This window comes from Catharus ustulatus, chromosome 1, assembly GCF_009819885.2.
Source record: "Catharus ustulatus isolate bCatUst1 chromosome 1, bCatUst1.pri.v2, whole genome shotgun sequence".
NCBI classification, from domain to species: domain Eukaryota; kingdom Metazoa; phylum Chordata; class Aves; order Passeriformes; family Turdidae; genus Catharus; species Catharus ustulatus.
This window is the reverse complement of record NC_046221.1, coordinates 11606836-11622260: the sequence shown is the minus strand read 5'-3', so window position 1 is coordinate 11622260 and position 15425 is coordinate 11606836. Positions and strand designations below refer to the sequence as shown.

The window sequence follows — 15425 nt, the reverse complement described above, 5'->3', positions numbered from 1 at the left end:
AGACAGCCACAGCCGCAGTCCCGGCCAGCCGGGCTGGGGCCGGGCTGGGCTCGGGCGAGGCTGCGGGGCCGGGCTGGGACCGGGCCGGGGCCGGGTTGGGGCGTGGTTGGGGCCGGGCTGGGCTGCGGGGCCGGGTGGGGCTGCGGAGCCGGGCGGGGCTGTGGGGCCGCCGCCAATGCGGGCGGGGCGGCGGCGCCTGCGCCGGGCCCGCCGCGCTCCGCCCGCCTCGCTCCGCCCGCCGCGCTCCGCCCGCCTCGCTCCGCCCGCTGCGCTCCGCCCGCCGCGCTCCGCCGTGCGGCCCGGCCCGCCTGCCCGCGCAGCCATGTGGAGCCGCTACCGGGGGCTGCTGGGCCGCGGCCGGTGAGTGGGCGGGGAGCCTCGGCCGAGGGACGCGGGGCTGCGAGCCGCTGCCCGGGCCGGCACGGGGCCCTGCGCCCGGGGAGGCTCTCACTGGAGCGCCCGGGCCGGGGTCGGTGGCGGCGGCGGCAGTGGCGGCAGCAGCGCGGTGTTTCAGGGGGAATTGTGTCGTTCCAGGTCCCTGGGCCGGAGGGCATGGAGGTGGAAGAGCGTGGCCGCGAATGAGAGAGCGCTGCAGTACCGGGTGGGCGAGCAGATCCACGGCTTCACCGTGGAGCAGGTGAGCGTCGGCCGCCGCTGCCCTTTCCTCTGTGTGTACATAAACTTCCCCTGGCGTCTGCACTTTGAATACTTGCTTTGGGTGGTCAGTCATAAGAATGACACAGGAGTTTGCTTTTCCGCAAACAGATATTATAGGTGCCGTTAATACGTGTTTTTATAGAGGGCTAATTCTAGAGTAGATAATGCACCCCACGAGCTTGTGTGTCTGCTGCAGATGTGACCTTTGGGTGTCTAAATGTCCTGACAGATAACGGAACTTCACTCTGTGAACATGTTTTTTTAAACACATTCAAGTAATATTTCATCTCCTAAGCTGCTTTTAATACCTTTGTTGAAAGCCTGCCATAGGAATATGTTGAATTTTTAAAAAAAACTTTTTAAAAGCCGAAAGCAGGAGCAGAGAGTAAAGGTTATTTGTGAGAACTGATGGCTAGTGATACTAGAGCTAGTGGTACAACAGACACTGACATTTGAATATATATCTTTTCTTTTTGTATTTCTGATTCTGTACCATAAGAGTATGATTCTTCGATGGTAGTATACTTTCACTAGGTTATAAATTTCATTTAAGTTTTGTTTTTCATTTGCATAATTATTTTTTCCTCTCAAACCACTAAAGCAAAAACTTATTTAACACTGTATAATCCAGTATTTTATATAGGACCAACAGACTATAATTCCTATGTCATTCACAGTTTATTTGACCTAGATGAAGTCACTGCAATACAAATGTTTTCTTCCAATGCAGGTGACAGCTGTTCCTGAGCTGTTCCTGACTGCAGTGAAGCTTAGTCATGATGGCACAGGAGCCAGGTATTTACATGTAGCTCGGGAGGACTCCAATAATCTCTTCAGGTAAGACACTAATATAGGTATTACACGTTCTTCTCCACATCACCTTGTTTTTTCAGTTGTAATATGGCATGGCTGGATTATTCTGTGGTAACAGAGAGGACAGGGCTTCATAGAATTTTTCAAGTTGTAAGAGATATCATGAAGTCTGTTGTTCAGTCTGCTGCTCAAAATGAGGTCAGTGCTTAATTCAGGTCCAGTTCCTGCCTTGAAAACTTTCAGAGATTATGCAACCATAACCTTCCATGAAGATTTTTATTTGAGCTTTTTGCCTAAAAATAAATGTGTTTACTCTTGTGCTGAAAACTTCTGTACTAAGTCCAGAAATACAAGTGCAGGGGCTGTACACCCTCTGAAAAAGGTGGCTGAGCACTCAGGGTCTGAAGAACTCAAACTCTGTATGCTGGTATGTGCCATGTTTGCTGTTAGCCAGTGATGATGCTCTCAGCAATCACAGGTGCAGGTAGGAGTGGGCGCACTTCTCCAAAATGACTGCATCCCTCTCCGTGCTCTCTCTTGCAGTATCCAATTCCGAACCACTCCCATGGACAGCACCGGGGTCCCACATATTCTGGAGCACACAGTGCTGTGTGGTTCCCAGAAGTATCCCTGCAGAGATCCCTTCTTTAAAATGTTAAACAGGTCACTGTCCACTTTTATGAATGCATTCACAGGTAAGTCCAAAGGAAATAATACTTATCTTAAATACTGTATACTTGAAATGCATGAAGCGTTATTACAGTAGAGCACTCTGGTGGCTCTCCTTAATTTGGCTTTGGGGAGCCATTATTATTGGTTGTGAATGTTGTGACATGTTCAAAAGCTAACAAGGCAAGACGACAAAATAAGTCTAGTTCATTTGTCGGTTGCAAAGTTCCAGTAGAGCTGGAGGTTTATAGTCAAAAATACATTTAATTATTTTTATCGATAGATGGCTAAAGCTAAGTTTTCATGGTAAAATAGCTGTAGTGTTAAATGTGTGTATTCCTCAGCAAAAATACATTTCATTTAGTACATCTCTTCTGGTTATTTATATGGATGAGAAATTAAAAATCAACAAAATGCATCTCAGTCTTTTTAAAATTCTGATTGTTTTTATGTTTATTTATATGCAGCTAGTGATTACACGCTCTATCCATTTTCAACACAAAATCCCAAGGACTTTCAGAACCTGCTGTCGGTGTACTTGGATGCAGCTTTCTTTCCATGTTTACGTCAGCTAGATTTCTGGTAAGACAGTTTGAGAAGTATGCAAACCTTAAATTAAAAAAAAATAAAAAATGAAAAAAGCTTCCTCCCCCCTCCAGTCAACAAAACCTTCAAACTCTCAACACTTGCTGTTATTAATTTTTTCAGGCAAGAAGGTTGGAGGTTAGAACATGAGAACCCAGCTGATCCTCAGACACCTCTAGTCTTCAAAGGAGTTGTTTTTAATGAAATGAAAGGGGCATTTGTAAGTTTTGTGGATGTTTGGTTTAAGTTCATACAGATGTTGCAGTTGCTTTAGCTGTAGGTTATCAATGGCATCATTGCACCAGAGATTCCCATTCCTCCTCCTGAAAATTTAAGTCCTCAGTAAAGTCAACACTGTTGCATAGATTTTTTTTTTTAAGTCAGCCTGTCAAAAGTTTGTTTACGTATAGGACGGTGCCTTGTTAATGGATTTTATTGCAAAATACTCTTAGATTAGCATGGAAACATAGCTAGTTTTATTAAAGTACATGAGACTGCATGCTTATGTAAGGGGGTTGTGTAAGTTAGAGCTCTGAGATCTTGTTATTGAGCACCTTTTGTCTTTAAAATGTGTTTTGATGGCTTTCACTGAAATGTGGTGTTTTCCTATTAAGACAGATAATGAGAGGATATTTGCACAGCACCTGCAGAATAAAATCCTTCCTGATCACACTTATGGTGTAATTTCTGGTGGCGATCCATTATGTATTCCTGACCTTACATGGGAGCAGCTTAAGCAGTTCCATGCCACGCACTATCATCCAAGCAATTCCAGGTATGTGAGATTGGTGAGTGACTTCCTAGATTATTGGGTTAGTGCTTTGTATTTTTGTGAGGAGAAAACCAGAAGCATTGTGTTTTCATCTGCATGGCAAGCAGCAGAAGTAACAAACAACCTGTGCCCTACAGCAGCTAGAACAGCGTGGAAGCAAGGAATTTTTTTGTAGAAAGAGCTGTGGAGAGTGAATTGAAATCAGGAAAGAAAGGTGGCTGATTTTTCTCAGGTGTCTATTTGCCTGATCATGATGATGTAGTTTGGGAATTTATTGACCTGAACTCATATGAGCTGGGGGGAAAGGGAACATACTAATAAGTATTTAGCAATAATGTTAGGGAGTTAAGATACAAGTGGCATAGATTTATTCTATGGAATAAATTTATTCTAGGAACAGAGGTACCTGTCCTCTTTGAGTAACACAGTTTAAGTTAGAAGTTGCAAGGGAATTATTTCATTTCCTCCTGCATCACATATTACTGTAGTGAATTCTAAATAATGGATAGTCATTTGATTTGGTTGGTATTAATAAGGTATTTAAACTGGAAGTCAGTTTGAAAGTTATGTGCAGGAAAATAATTCTTCTGTACTAATTTTATGGCCAATCTGTTATTCTGATTAATTCACTTGTGGAACATCAGCTTGTGTCACAACAGTGAATTTACAATCCATTGATTTTTTTTTTTCCTCATCGTCCCAAATACTGTGGTGTCCTGGTGCTGAGATTTTAGTCAGGGGATGAGATTTATCTGAGGTATAGCTTGTGCTCATGTTTGGTCCAGTGGAAGTCTTTTAGGTATGGGAATGTGTTTGGTGGAGTGACCCATGGAACCCAGCCACGTTTTACAGACAGAACCTAGGGCATGGATCATTGTATTTTATACTTTAGGTGTGAAGATCCTAAGAATTTTGTCCTCTGTAACTTAGGAGCACTGGGTTTCTGGCTTCAGTTTATTTTTTTCTGGAACATTGTGTATTCATGTGACTGAACAAATATGAGCATAATAAACCTGAACCTAATGAAAAGGTGATCTGTGGCCTACAAGCTGAGAAATGTGAAATTTTACTGAGAGATCTGAGTTTTATATCTGTTGCATTGGTTGAAGAACCACCAAACAATTTTCCACTCCAGATGTAACAGAATTACTGGAAAGCACATGATGTTCAGAGTAAAATACGAGTAGCTACTGTAAATTTCATATTAAATCAAATGCTTAATTCCAATATTTTATTTGAAATGCAGATTTTTCACTTATGGTAATTTTCCACTGGAGCAACATCTGAAGCAAATACATGAGGAAGCATTGGTAAAATTTAAAAGAATTGAATCAAATACTGACATCCCAAAACAGAAACTCTGGGAAAAGCCTGTAAGTAAAACCAACAAACAAAACCCACTAAACCCAAACCCCTCCCCAGGGTTAATATTTTAACCTAACCTGCTGGAGTTACTCTTTTGTTTAGAATTGTGTTAATGAGCTGAAGTATTTCTAGTTTTGGTTTCATGGGGGACAAACTACAGTTACTTTTGAGTTTCAGTAATCTAATGATTGCTTGCAGTTGTTTGTTTCTTTTATTTCCAATTTTCAAGTCCCTTGTCATTTGAAACACTGAAGTACTTATTAATGGAAAGTGTTAAGGGCTAATGAAAGACACACTGATACTTAGAAACCATATTTCCTGACACTAATGGTATCTAATATCCCAAACATTGGTATCAAAAATAATTTTCATGTTCTGTTCCTGCCTGGCTCGTCCAAAGGTAAAAATATTTTTTTCAGAAACAGCTCAGAATGTTATTTATGGCCAGATTTTCCTCAACGTCTCCTATATTGCCCACTTTTAAAAATTGAGATGCCCATCATATTTTTCAAGATAATGTGTGTTTGTGTGTTTGCTTAATGGATCTTGAATTTATTCATGAGCATCTGTAAAATTATTTTAAATAATTGGAAAGATGATGGTATGAAGGTGGAAGTCATTTTTGTTCGTAACTTCTCTGAGTTTAGTGTATCATTTATTGTACTTTATAGAGAGAACACAGGGTAACATGTGGTTTAGACTCATTTGCTGCTGATCCTTCCAAGCAGACCACTGTCAGTGTCAGCTACTTGTTGACAGAGTAAGTATATCAAAATGAAATTCTGAATTCTGATCTTTAGATCTTTAAGCAAGGTGCAGGCATGTTTCTTGTCCCCAGTCCCTTTTGATAAATGTCATCTCTAAAGAAAATAATGCCATGGGGAAATAAATCAATCCTACTTTAGTAAACAAAAAGTTTAGTTGCTTTTACAAGAAAAATCAGGTGTTACTTTACAGAACTATTCAGTGGATGAGACATTTGAAAACACTGTCTTCCTTTCAATTCCCTGCCATGTGCAAGCTCCTCTGTGTGACCCTGCTATGAACTTATCTCCCCTTGCAGCCCAATTTAAATTGCTTTCCTGGTAGTTAGAACAAGTGAAAGATGCAGAGCTCTCCTATCTCCCTAAGGTCTGATGTGGGGTTCACAGCTGACAGTTATTTCTCCCTTGCTCTGTCTTCATTTGTTTTCTAGTTCTTTTTTAATGGACTCTGTGATACTGGGTGTCACATATGGTTTTTAAGAGCTAATAGTTTTTCTTCAGTATTACAGACACTTTTGAAACATTCACCCTAAGCCTGTTGTCTTCACTGTTGGTTGATGGGCCGAATTCTCCTTTTTACAAAGCCTTAATTGAGTCTGGTGTTGGTACAGATTTTTCTCCTGATGTTGGGTAAGTGTTGCATTTCACATTTCATCACTATAAGCAACATTAGAAAACCTAAAAAGCACTTTTAAATTGGAAGAACCCATCTCTTATATGGGCAATTTACACCAGAGTAATATTATTTTAATATTAAAACATTGTGAGAGTTTCTCCTGGTCAGCTGCAAAGCATTCTCAGATGTAACTTTTGGCTCATCAGAGTACTTGGATAGAAGCTAAATTGTATTGTTTGCAGCTTACAAACCATAAAAATGGACAGATGGAATAAAATATGAAGTACCTTCAGTGCCTTAATTTACACAGGTGTTTCATCCTGGACATTTAAGTATTGCTCAGAAGTGTTCGTGAGCTCTTCTGTGTGATCATGTTGTTTTTATTGCTTTATTTCTATGGTTTAGTCGTTGGTAGGTTTGTCAAAATGTGCCTTTGTGTAATCAGGTGCTGTTAAATTGGCATCACCTCAATACAGAGTACTGCACAAAATATTCTTAGTTAGAAGGGACCCACAAGGATCATCAAGTCCAGTTCTTAAGTAAATGGCCCATACAGGGATTAAACTCACTCTCTCAGTGGTACTAGCACCATGCTCTAACCATCTGAGCTAATCTCAGGGTCTTTACAAAAGGGTATTTCACTGACACTTACCCCAGCTGCAGCTCCCAGCCCATTTCCTGAGTGTTCTGTGCGCTGCAGGCTGAGGATGGGCACGTTGTCTGCACTGAACTTGGGTTCAGCTGCTCATTGCATTTTACCTTTTTTGTCAGCACAGAGAAGGAAGTGCTTTCCAGGCATGATTCATCTGATTGAGTTTTAGACTTTAGGATGACAAAAATCATGACTTTTTCTGCAGTGATTCTCTCAGGTGTTTGAGTGGAAAACTTTATTATGCTCACCTGTGATTTCAGTGTCTTGCTCTGCCTGGCTTGCCCTCTCTTTGCATTAAGTAATTGGCTTTGTGCAAGTCCTGTGTCATGCATGCCAGTGCCATACAGACACGTTAATATTCCAGAACATGGCAGTAGAAATCTGTCTTTAGACACTGAAGTAGGGATTATGTTGTATTTTTTGTCAGCTGGTCCTTTTCCAGTTATGCTGGATTGATTGGGACTTGAACTGTTCAGTGAACTGGCTTTAATGTGCTTTAGTGACTGTAGTCAGTGAATCTGCAAGAATAAGTTTGAGTCCAGAGATGAGTATTGCAGAATCCTGTGCCTGAGCCCGCCATGGAATTCTTTCTGTAATAGTGTATAATAGAGACCTATTGGTTTTTGTTCATTGGCTTTGGTTTGAACTGCTAGGTGTTCTGTACTTCTGCACGTGCCAATTTGTCTCTCTAAAGATGAGCTCTCTGATTAACCCTGCCTGAGAGCTTGGACAAAATTATCTTTATTGTTAAAATGTTTTTTTAATACAGTTGATAATAATTACAGCAAACATGGAAAACTTCACTGTAACCACTTACTTTACAAATACTGCTGTAGAAATACTGTTCCACTCACCTGATTAAGTAGAATGTATGTGTTTGGTGTTACATGTAGCTAAAATTTTCACCTTAAAAAGAGAGCTTTCTTTACCTGAAAGAAATGTAGATGAATGGGAAGATGAACAGGAAATACCAACTTTACTTCTGTAGCTGTTTTTCTTTCTCTAAAACCATATGCTGTAGATTTTCTTAAGTGTGGTTACTACTACAGAAATGGAACAAAAAAATGCTTTTAAGTTTAATTTCTTGCCTCTTTGATAATTATTTTACTTTCTATCTAGCTTTTAAAATCTTGTGTCTTTATATGTGGAAACAATGTTGGTTTTTTTTCTCTTCCCCTGCCTTTGTTGGCAGCTTTAATGCTTAAGTTCTGGTCCTTGTCAATGGGTTTTTTATGTTTTACTCTAGGTTTAATGGCTCAACAAGAGAAGCTTATTTCAGTGTGGGTCTACAGGGTATTGCTGAAAGAGACATTGTTACTGTGAAACAAATAATTGATAGAACAATCGATGAAGTTATTGCGTGAGTAATGCTAAATTTTTAACAATACTCTTAGTTAATATAATAATATGTAGACATGTAATAGTACAGACTTGTATATAATAACATGCCTTAAAAATCTACTTATATTACTATAAAGGCACCAAAGTAGAAGTAATATTGTTCAGTACTCTTAAAACTTATCTGTTACTTCCTTTATTGTAGCTTGTTCTCATCAGTGTAACCTTCAGGAGTTTAATGATGTTAGTTCAGTTTCTCTAAATGACACAACATGATTAGATTATTTCATATAAATTTTATTCAGTGTGAAAGAAGTTATGTTGTAATGCTTCCTTTATCAATCTAATAATTCATTTTCCTAACTTCTCCTAAAGTGGTCAGTGTTAATGGATATTATTTCTTTCTCTCATCACCCCTTCCCAAAGGAAAGGATTTGAGGAAGATAGGATTGAAGCTCTACTTCACAAAATTGAAATACAGTTGAAGCATCAGTCTACGAGTTTTGGACTTGCCCTGACATCTGTAAGTCTGTGTATGTTTTTTTTCAAGAACAGTTTAAAAAAATCTATCTATGTCTTTATAAAATACACGGTCATCTTGTCAGCTCCCGATATGTAAAACTTTCCACTTAAGGGCTCTTCCTTTGTCATGTTGTGTACATCTTTCTTTTCAGTAGCTGTCAGACTGTCTGTGGACTTGCCACTGTATGAGTCAATCAGGCAGTGAACCTGTTGTCTTTGCCTGAATAGCAGCTTTGATTGTAGTGGCACTGGTTACTTCTGTGAGGGGCATATCATACTGGCTTTGGGAACTGTGTGTTTTGGCTAGATGCCTGTGTATTTTCTAAAAGCCAAATAGGAGGATTGTATTTTTCTATGCACTTTAGGATTGTACTGCTGTAAGTTAATTTCTAGATTCACAAGGGAAAATGTACACTAACTCAATTCTTAGCCTCAAATTTTAATACCAAATTGTTACAGAAAATTTGTTCCTCAAGCAGAATGTTGTCTTAAAGAAGTCTGCAGTTCATCTTATATTTGCAATGAGTGAGGTGCAGTATTTGCAGTCACAGTCACTGGAAATCAGGGTCTCCTGCAGCCACTCATTCTTCCTCCTCTGTTCCTTTCTGCTCTGCAGCAGCTTCAGTTCTTCAGTGGCTCTTTTGCTTTGTTTCTCAGGTGATGTATATTCTTTGCATGAGCAGGATTTCATTCCTAGATAAGTAGAGTTAGGCAAAGAAGCAGAGCCCTGGATTAATAGGAAATTTGTAAATGGGAGAGCACAAACAAAGGCTGTTTCAAATCAGATTTCATGCAGCCAAATAGGCAAATTGTGGATGTTTAAGTGCCTGTCATGTTTAATGGTAAATCTGGCAAAATATGCCTGACTTTAATAGTCAGTACTTTTTGGCATGTCTTCAGATGTTGTGAGTTATTCTGTCTGATGAAATATTTATGCATATAACTTTATTCCTTGACATTTTTAGGTCTTGAAATTGATTCAACTTCTATACCTTCATTCTAGAAAAGAATGCTCTTGAATATTTCTTGCTTTTAAAGACCAGTCTTGAAGCATTTAGCGTTCATACTCCCATAGAGTAGATTGTGTTTCAGTTTGTTTCCCTGAAGTAATGTTTTAGAGGTTGGCTTTGAAGAGAGACCTAGTTATAACTGAAGTGATCACAGAATCATACAATGGTTTGGGTTGGAAGGAACATTTGAAGATCATCCAGTTCCAACCTCCCTGCAATTAGCAGGACCATCATTCACTAAATGCAGTAACTCAGAGCAGTTTTGACACGTCTTTAGACACTTCTAGAGAGTTGGGCACCCACAGCTTCTGTCAGTGCCTGTTCCACCCTCACAGTAACAAATATCTTTTCTTTATGTCCCATCTAAATCTGCCCTCTTTCAGTTTAAAACCATTGCTGCTTGTCCTGTCTCTGCAGGATGTGTGATCTTCTTATAAATCCCCTTCATATATTGAAAGGCCACAGTAAAAACCCCTTTGTCCTCCAGGCTGAACAACCTCAAGTCTCTCAGCTTTTGTAGGAGAGGTGTTGCAGCACTTAGATCATTTTTGTGGTCCTCCTCTGATCTATTCTAACAAGTCAATGTCTGTCTTGCACTGCAGGCCCCAGAGGTGGGTGTAGTACTTCAGGTGGGGTCAATGGGAATGGAGTGGAGGGGCAGAATCACCTCCCTCACCCTGCTGGCTCCAATTCTTTTGGTGCATCCCAGGATACAGTTGGCTCTCTGGGCTGGAAGCACACATGGTGGTCTCATTTCCAATTTCTTATCCACCAATATCCTCAAACCCTTCTTTACAGGTCTGCTTTCAAGCCTTAAATCACTAATTAGTACTGAGTAGTGGTCATTGCCCCAGCCCCACTGCAGGACCTTGCACTTGGCCTTTTTTGAACTTCATGAGGTTCATGGAGGTTCATGCACTCCTCAAGCCTGTCCAGGTCCCTCTGGATGGCATCCCTTCCCTCCAGTGTCCACCACACCTCTCAGCTTGGTGTCACCTGTAAACCTGCTGCGAGTGCCCTCAGTGCCCCTGGCTGTGAAGTTAATAAAGGTGTTGAATAGTATTGGACCCAGTACAGACTCCTGAGGGACAGGCAGTGATTGTTACTGATCTCCCTTTGGATGCTGGCCATTGGAATGCACCTTTCATGTCACCATCCAGCCAATTCCTTATCCATCCAATAGTCCATCCATCAAATCCATATCTTTCCAGTCTAACAGTGAAGGATGTTTTGTGGGACTGGCATAGGTCCTGTGATGGGTGACATCAATTTTGATACTAGGAAAAAGCTGTTCGTAAGAGGGTGGTCAGACATTGGAACAAGTTCTCCCAGGTGGCTGGGAGAGTTAAATCTCCTCTCAGTGTCTGGAAGGGGGCTGTCTTTTGGGTTTGTGCTGATAACACAGAGGTGTTTTCATTATTGCTCATTGTTGGCACAGTGTCAGGCCTTCTCTGCTTGTCCCCCCACCCCACCAGCCAGGCAGCTAGCCTTGGGCTAGGAGCTGGGAGGGGACACCAAGGGCCAGCTGATCCCAAATGACCCAGGGGTTGTCCCACACCATGCTCAGCAGTAAGAGCTGAGGACAGAAGAAAGGAGGGGATGTTGGAGTGATGGTGTTTGTCTTCCCAAGTCACCAGTATATGTGATGGAGCCCTGCTGTCCTGGGGATGGGGAACATTGCTTGCCCATGGAAAGCAGGGAATGAATTCCTTGGCTTGCTCTGCTTGCACACAGCTTTTGCTTTACCTGTTAAAACTGCATTTATTTCAACACATGAGTTCCTTTACTTTCACCCTTCTGATCCTCCCCCCACAGCCTGCTGTGAGTAGCTGTGTGGAGCTGAGCTGCCAGCCAGCAGTGAACTGTGACACCAAAGAAGTGGTCATGGCCCCAAGCCTGTCCGTGTTCCAAATCTGCTTGGACAATGCTCTTAGATACATGTTTAAACTTTTAGGCTACCTACTGAGAACCAGGACTGAACTGTTGTAATGACCCCACAACAGCCTCAAATAAGGAGTGACTATTTAATTTCAAGAGAATTAGTTCAGGCATGTTCTAAAACTGTACTGTGCTTTTTATCATATTAGGAAATTCCCACAGAATAGATAAAAATAGTTATTACTGAAAAATGCTGAAGGCTTATGAACCTGCTTGTAATTAAAGAAGTTAGAAGGTGGATTTGACAGTCAGGATGCATTTGTTCTCTATATAAAGTCTTTTAAAGGCTTTTTAAAAAATATATGTCTTGGGATTTTTATACTTTGCTTTTTGTTTTTTTCTCTATTCACACAGAGTAGAAATGGAGAAACTTTTGGTATCATGTACTTGTGGTGTTTTGGAGAGCTTTCAATAGCAATTTGAGCAAACTCAAATTAGAAAATAAATATCCTGGGGATATTTCTGGTTATTTAGTATTTTCTTTTTCCAAAGTCCCATCTAATTTATTAAATTAGATTTAATTTACATGTTTTACTTTACATCTTTGAGTCACCTTCTTATGAATCATTTAATCTATCTGATGTAAAACTGTAGCATGTATGTACTACTTCGTCTCTTCCACATGGTTCTGTTTTCCTCCTTTCTTGAGATGAAAAATTAATTTTAATGTGAGTGACTAAAGAATATTACAATATATTTCCAGATATACACAGCTATGCAAAAAAAAAAGAGTAATTTAAAAAAATGATGGTTTTGATATGGTGAAATTAGAGGCAAGAATGGAGAGAACAGGGGACAGGTGATGATGCAATAGAACCTTTATCTGAACAGTATTTTCCCCCTACAGCTACATTAGGACTACTCATTCTGTATCTGCTATTCAAGAATAAGTGTTAAGGTGATTTTGGAACATGGATGCTGCCAGTTAGACAAATACAGATGGATTTTCCTGCTTATCTAATTATTCTTTCTCATTCAGTACATAGCCTCGTGCTGGAATCAAGATGGGGATCCAGTGGAGCTTCTGAAGATTGCAGATAAAGTCTCTCGGTTCAGGCAGTGTCTTAAAGAAAATCCCAGGTTTCTTCAGGAAAAAGTTAAAACATACTTCAAGGTAGGCAAACTTACAGAAGGATATCTTGTATTAATTTTTAAATCACAGTTTTGTATTTGGAGTGAAACTAAAGGCTAGGTTTTTTTATCACCATATTGCCTATTTCTAGGTGTAGGTTTAACAACAACGTATTCAAATGAAACTTGTTAATTTTAATGGTTTCCACTTTTCAGAGTGGAAAAAAAAATTGTCTGGCTGGTCAGTTGGAACCACATTTAATAGAACACTGACAAAATGCTTATGTTTTACCAAACTGTGATTCTTATAGAAGGACACATCTTTTTCCTGATGAGAAGTTCAGATGTAAACAGAGAATTTTGGACCTAGTTATGTGTTCCTTAGTATTGACATAGCAAGGTGTATCTCCTTTTCCTTTGCAGAGGATTTGGTTGCAAGTAAGATTGTTTTGGTGTTCCTCATATTCATTTAACTGCTGTCTGAATTTGCTGTCACTGCCAATTACTTTCTGCTCTTCTCTTCTCTTCCTCTCCATATGTTCTTCTGGAGTTTTTACAGAAGTAAAAAATAACTGCTAAAGGTATTGTAGTGCTGATAGTTCTGAAGCCCTGAATTAGTTAATTCCAGGAAAAAAAAAACAAACAATGATAGCAATGCAAAAGTGGTGTGAGTTTTTTGTGGGCTTTTTTTTAGTTGTTTTTTTGTTGTTTTGGTTTTTTGTTGGCTTTTTGTTTGTTTGCTTTTTTGGTAGATTTTTGTTGGGGTTTTCTTTTTTCCCTAGTCAGCTTGTTTGTTTTGAAAGGCAGATTTATTATAAGTAACTGTCACTTTTATTGAAGTAAATTTTGATTCTAATATACTCAAAAGCAACAAGTTACATCAGTTGAAATGAGTTTTCCTAAGAATTTTTATTAGTGCCTGGAGGTAGTTGGGAGCTGTTAAAGTTTTGGCTTCTGTAGGGAAGAAACACAGGTTCAGTATTTTTGTGAATGTCCTTTACTGTGTGGTTCTGTTGAGGGGGCTGAGGCAAAGGCACATCTCAGTAGGAATTTGAGAATAGTTGGATGTTCTTACATCATAAGATTATGCACTGTTGTCCCTTGAGCTGGGAAATTATTAAAGCAGGCAGGCAGGGAGCAAGGAAGAGAATGCCGTTGTACTATGGCTGGTTAATTTTACATTCCCCTCTGTCAAGTCGGGTATCTGTAGTCTCTTCACACAGGCGTGGGGAAGATCAATTCATAAAACAGATTCTGATTACATTGTCCCAAATTATTGGTATCTGTCAGTGCCAGATGTTGCTGTTTGACTCCTACATTGAAATGGGCATTTCTTGAGGTCACTGTCTCTTGACTGGCCTCCCTTTCCTATTATGGAAAATGGAAGCTGCTTGAGTAATTTTGATATTAAAATTCCATGGTCTGGTATAAACAAAGAAGAATTCAACAGCAGTTATGACACTTGCATAATGCCTGGAGTTCTTTACACAAGGCTGATGTGTAAAGCATTTCTGAGCAGGATAAGGCATGCACATTCTACATCATATGGGATCTCTGTGCACTCAAGCTTGGGCAGGTTGAAAGAGGTGTTTAATCAAACCCTCCTGTGTTTAACAGAATTGCCCCATCTTAGAACACCCTCCAGATAAAACTTACAGCATGTAGCTCTGTAGTTATGTACAGCTGTTTAACTTGGATTTAATTAAACTAATGAGCACTGTGTGCTGTTGAGGGATTCTGACTCTAGACTGAAACTTAGCAGAAGGCTGTTGGTGCTTGTTCTTGTGGCGAGCAGCCTCTTCCCCACAGCAGCTTGTTCTGTATGAAACCAAGGGTTCAGTCTGTGTGGTTGTGATACTTTGGATAACATGCAAGCAAAATGATGCACAGGTTGTTTATCTGCTGCTGATGGAGCAATAATCTGAGGTAAGAAAGTTGCCTTCAGAATTAATGGTTTGTTTTGGGATATATTTCTGCAGGATAATCCACACAAGTTGACTCTATCAATGAGTCCAGAGGAAGACTACCATGATAAACAAGCTAAAATGGAAGCAGAAAAGCTGGAAAAGAAGGTCAAGGCACTTTCTGAAGAAGAAAAAACACAGATCTTTGAAAAAGGTTAACTTGCTTTTCCACAGTTTTATTTGCATAATGGTTTTTTAGCTGTTATTCTGTAGAATTATCTTAAATTCTCAGGCACTGTCCAGCATTTGCTCTGGGGTTTATGTGTTGCAGTGCAGTGCTTACGCTACAATGTATGGTTGGTATATTCCATTAGTTTCAACACTCAAAAATAGAGTGACAAATTTCTTCATTAGGGCAGAAGAAAGGAAATTATTTTAAAATACCAGTCTGTTCATTCCTTCCCATGCTAACTTGCTCTGAGTAGAAAATGAATTCATGGTATCCCAGAATGGATCAGGTTGGAAGAGACCACATTGTCCATCTGGGCCAACCTCCCTGCTCAGGCAGGGTCTCCTAGAGCAGGTGGCACAGGGTTGCATCCAGGGGGTTCTGGAATATCCCCAGTGAGGGAGGCTCCACAGCTGCTCTGGCAGTCTTTTCCATGCTTGGCCACTGCACAGTAAAGAAGTTCTTCCTCATGTTCACTTGGAACTTCTTTGTGCATCAGTGTCTGCCCATTGCCTCCTGT

The 15425-nt window shown here is 40.2% G+C and overlaps 1 protein-coding gene across 1 annotated transcript in view; it reads left to right on the top strand.

Annotated features, from left to right (window-relative positions):
• The first annotated feature begins 277 nt into the window (after positions 1-277).
• Positions 278-15425, top strand: part of PITRM1 (pitrilysin metallopeptidase 1) — a 28776-nt gene continuing 13628 nt past the window's right edge. Inside the window, exons 1-14 of the mRNA XM_033073055.2 lie at positions 278-360; positions 535-637; positions 1388-1494; positions 2014-2165; positions 2607-2721; positions 2848-2944; positions 3339-3499; positions 4743-4869; positions 5533-5621; positions 6127-6255; positions 8140-8253; positions 8658-8754; positions 12681-12815; positions 14752-14890. Of these exons, the coding sequence (XP_032928946.1) occupies positions 323-360; positions 535-637; positions 1388-1494; positions 2014-2165; positions 2607-2721; positions 2848-2944; positions 3339-3499; positions 4743-4869; positions 5533-5621; positions 6127-6255; positions 8140-8253; positions 8658-8754; positions 12681-12815; positions 14752-14890 (1603 nt within the window). The 5' untranslated portion in view covers positions 278-322. The remainder of the gene's footprint in view (positions 361-534; positions 638-1387; positions 1495-2013; positions 2166-2606; positions 2722-2847; positions 2945-3338; positions 3500-4742; positions 4870-5532; positions 5622-6126; positions 6256-8139; positions 8254-8657; positions 8755-12680; positions 12816-14751; positions 14891-15425) is intronic.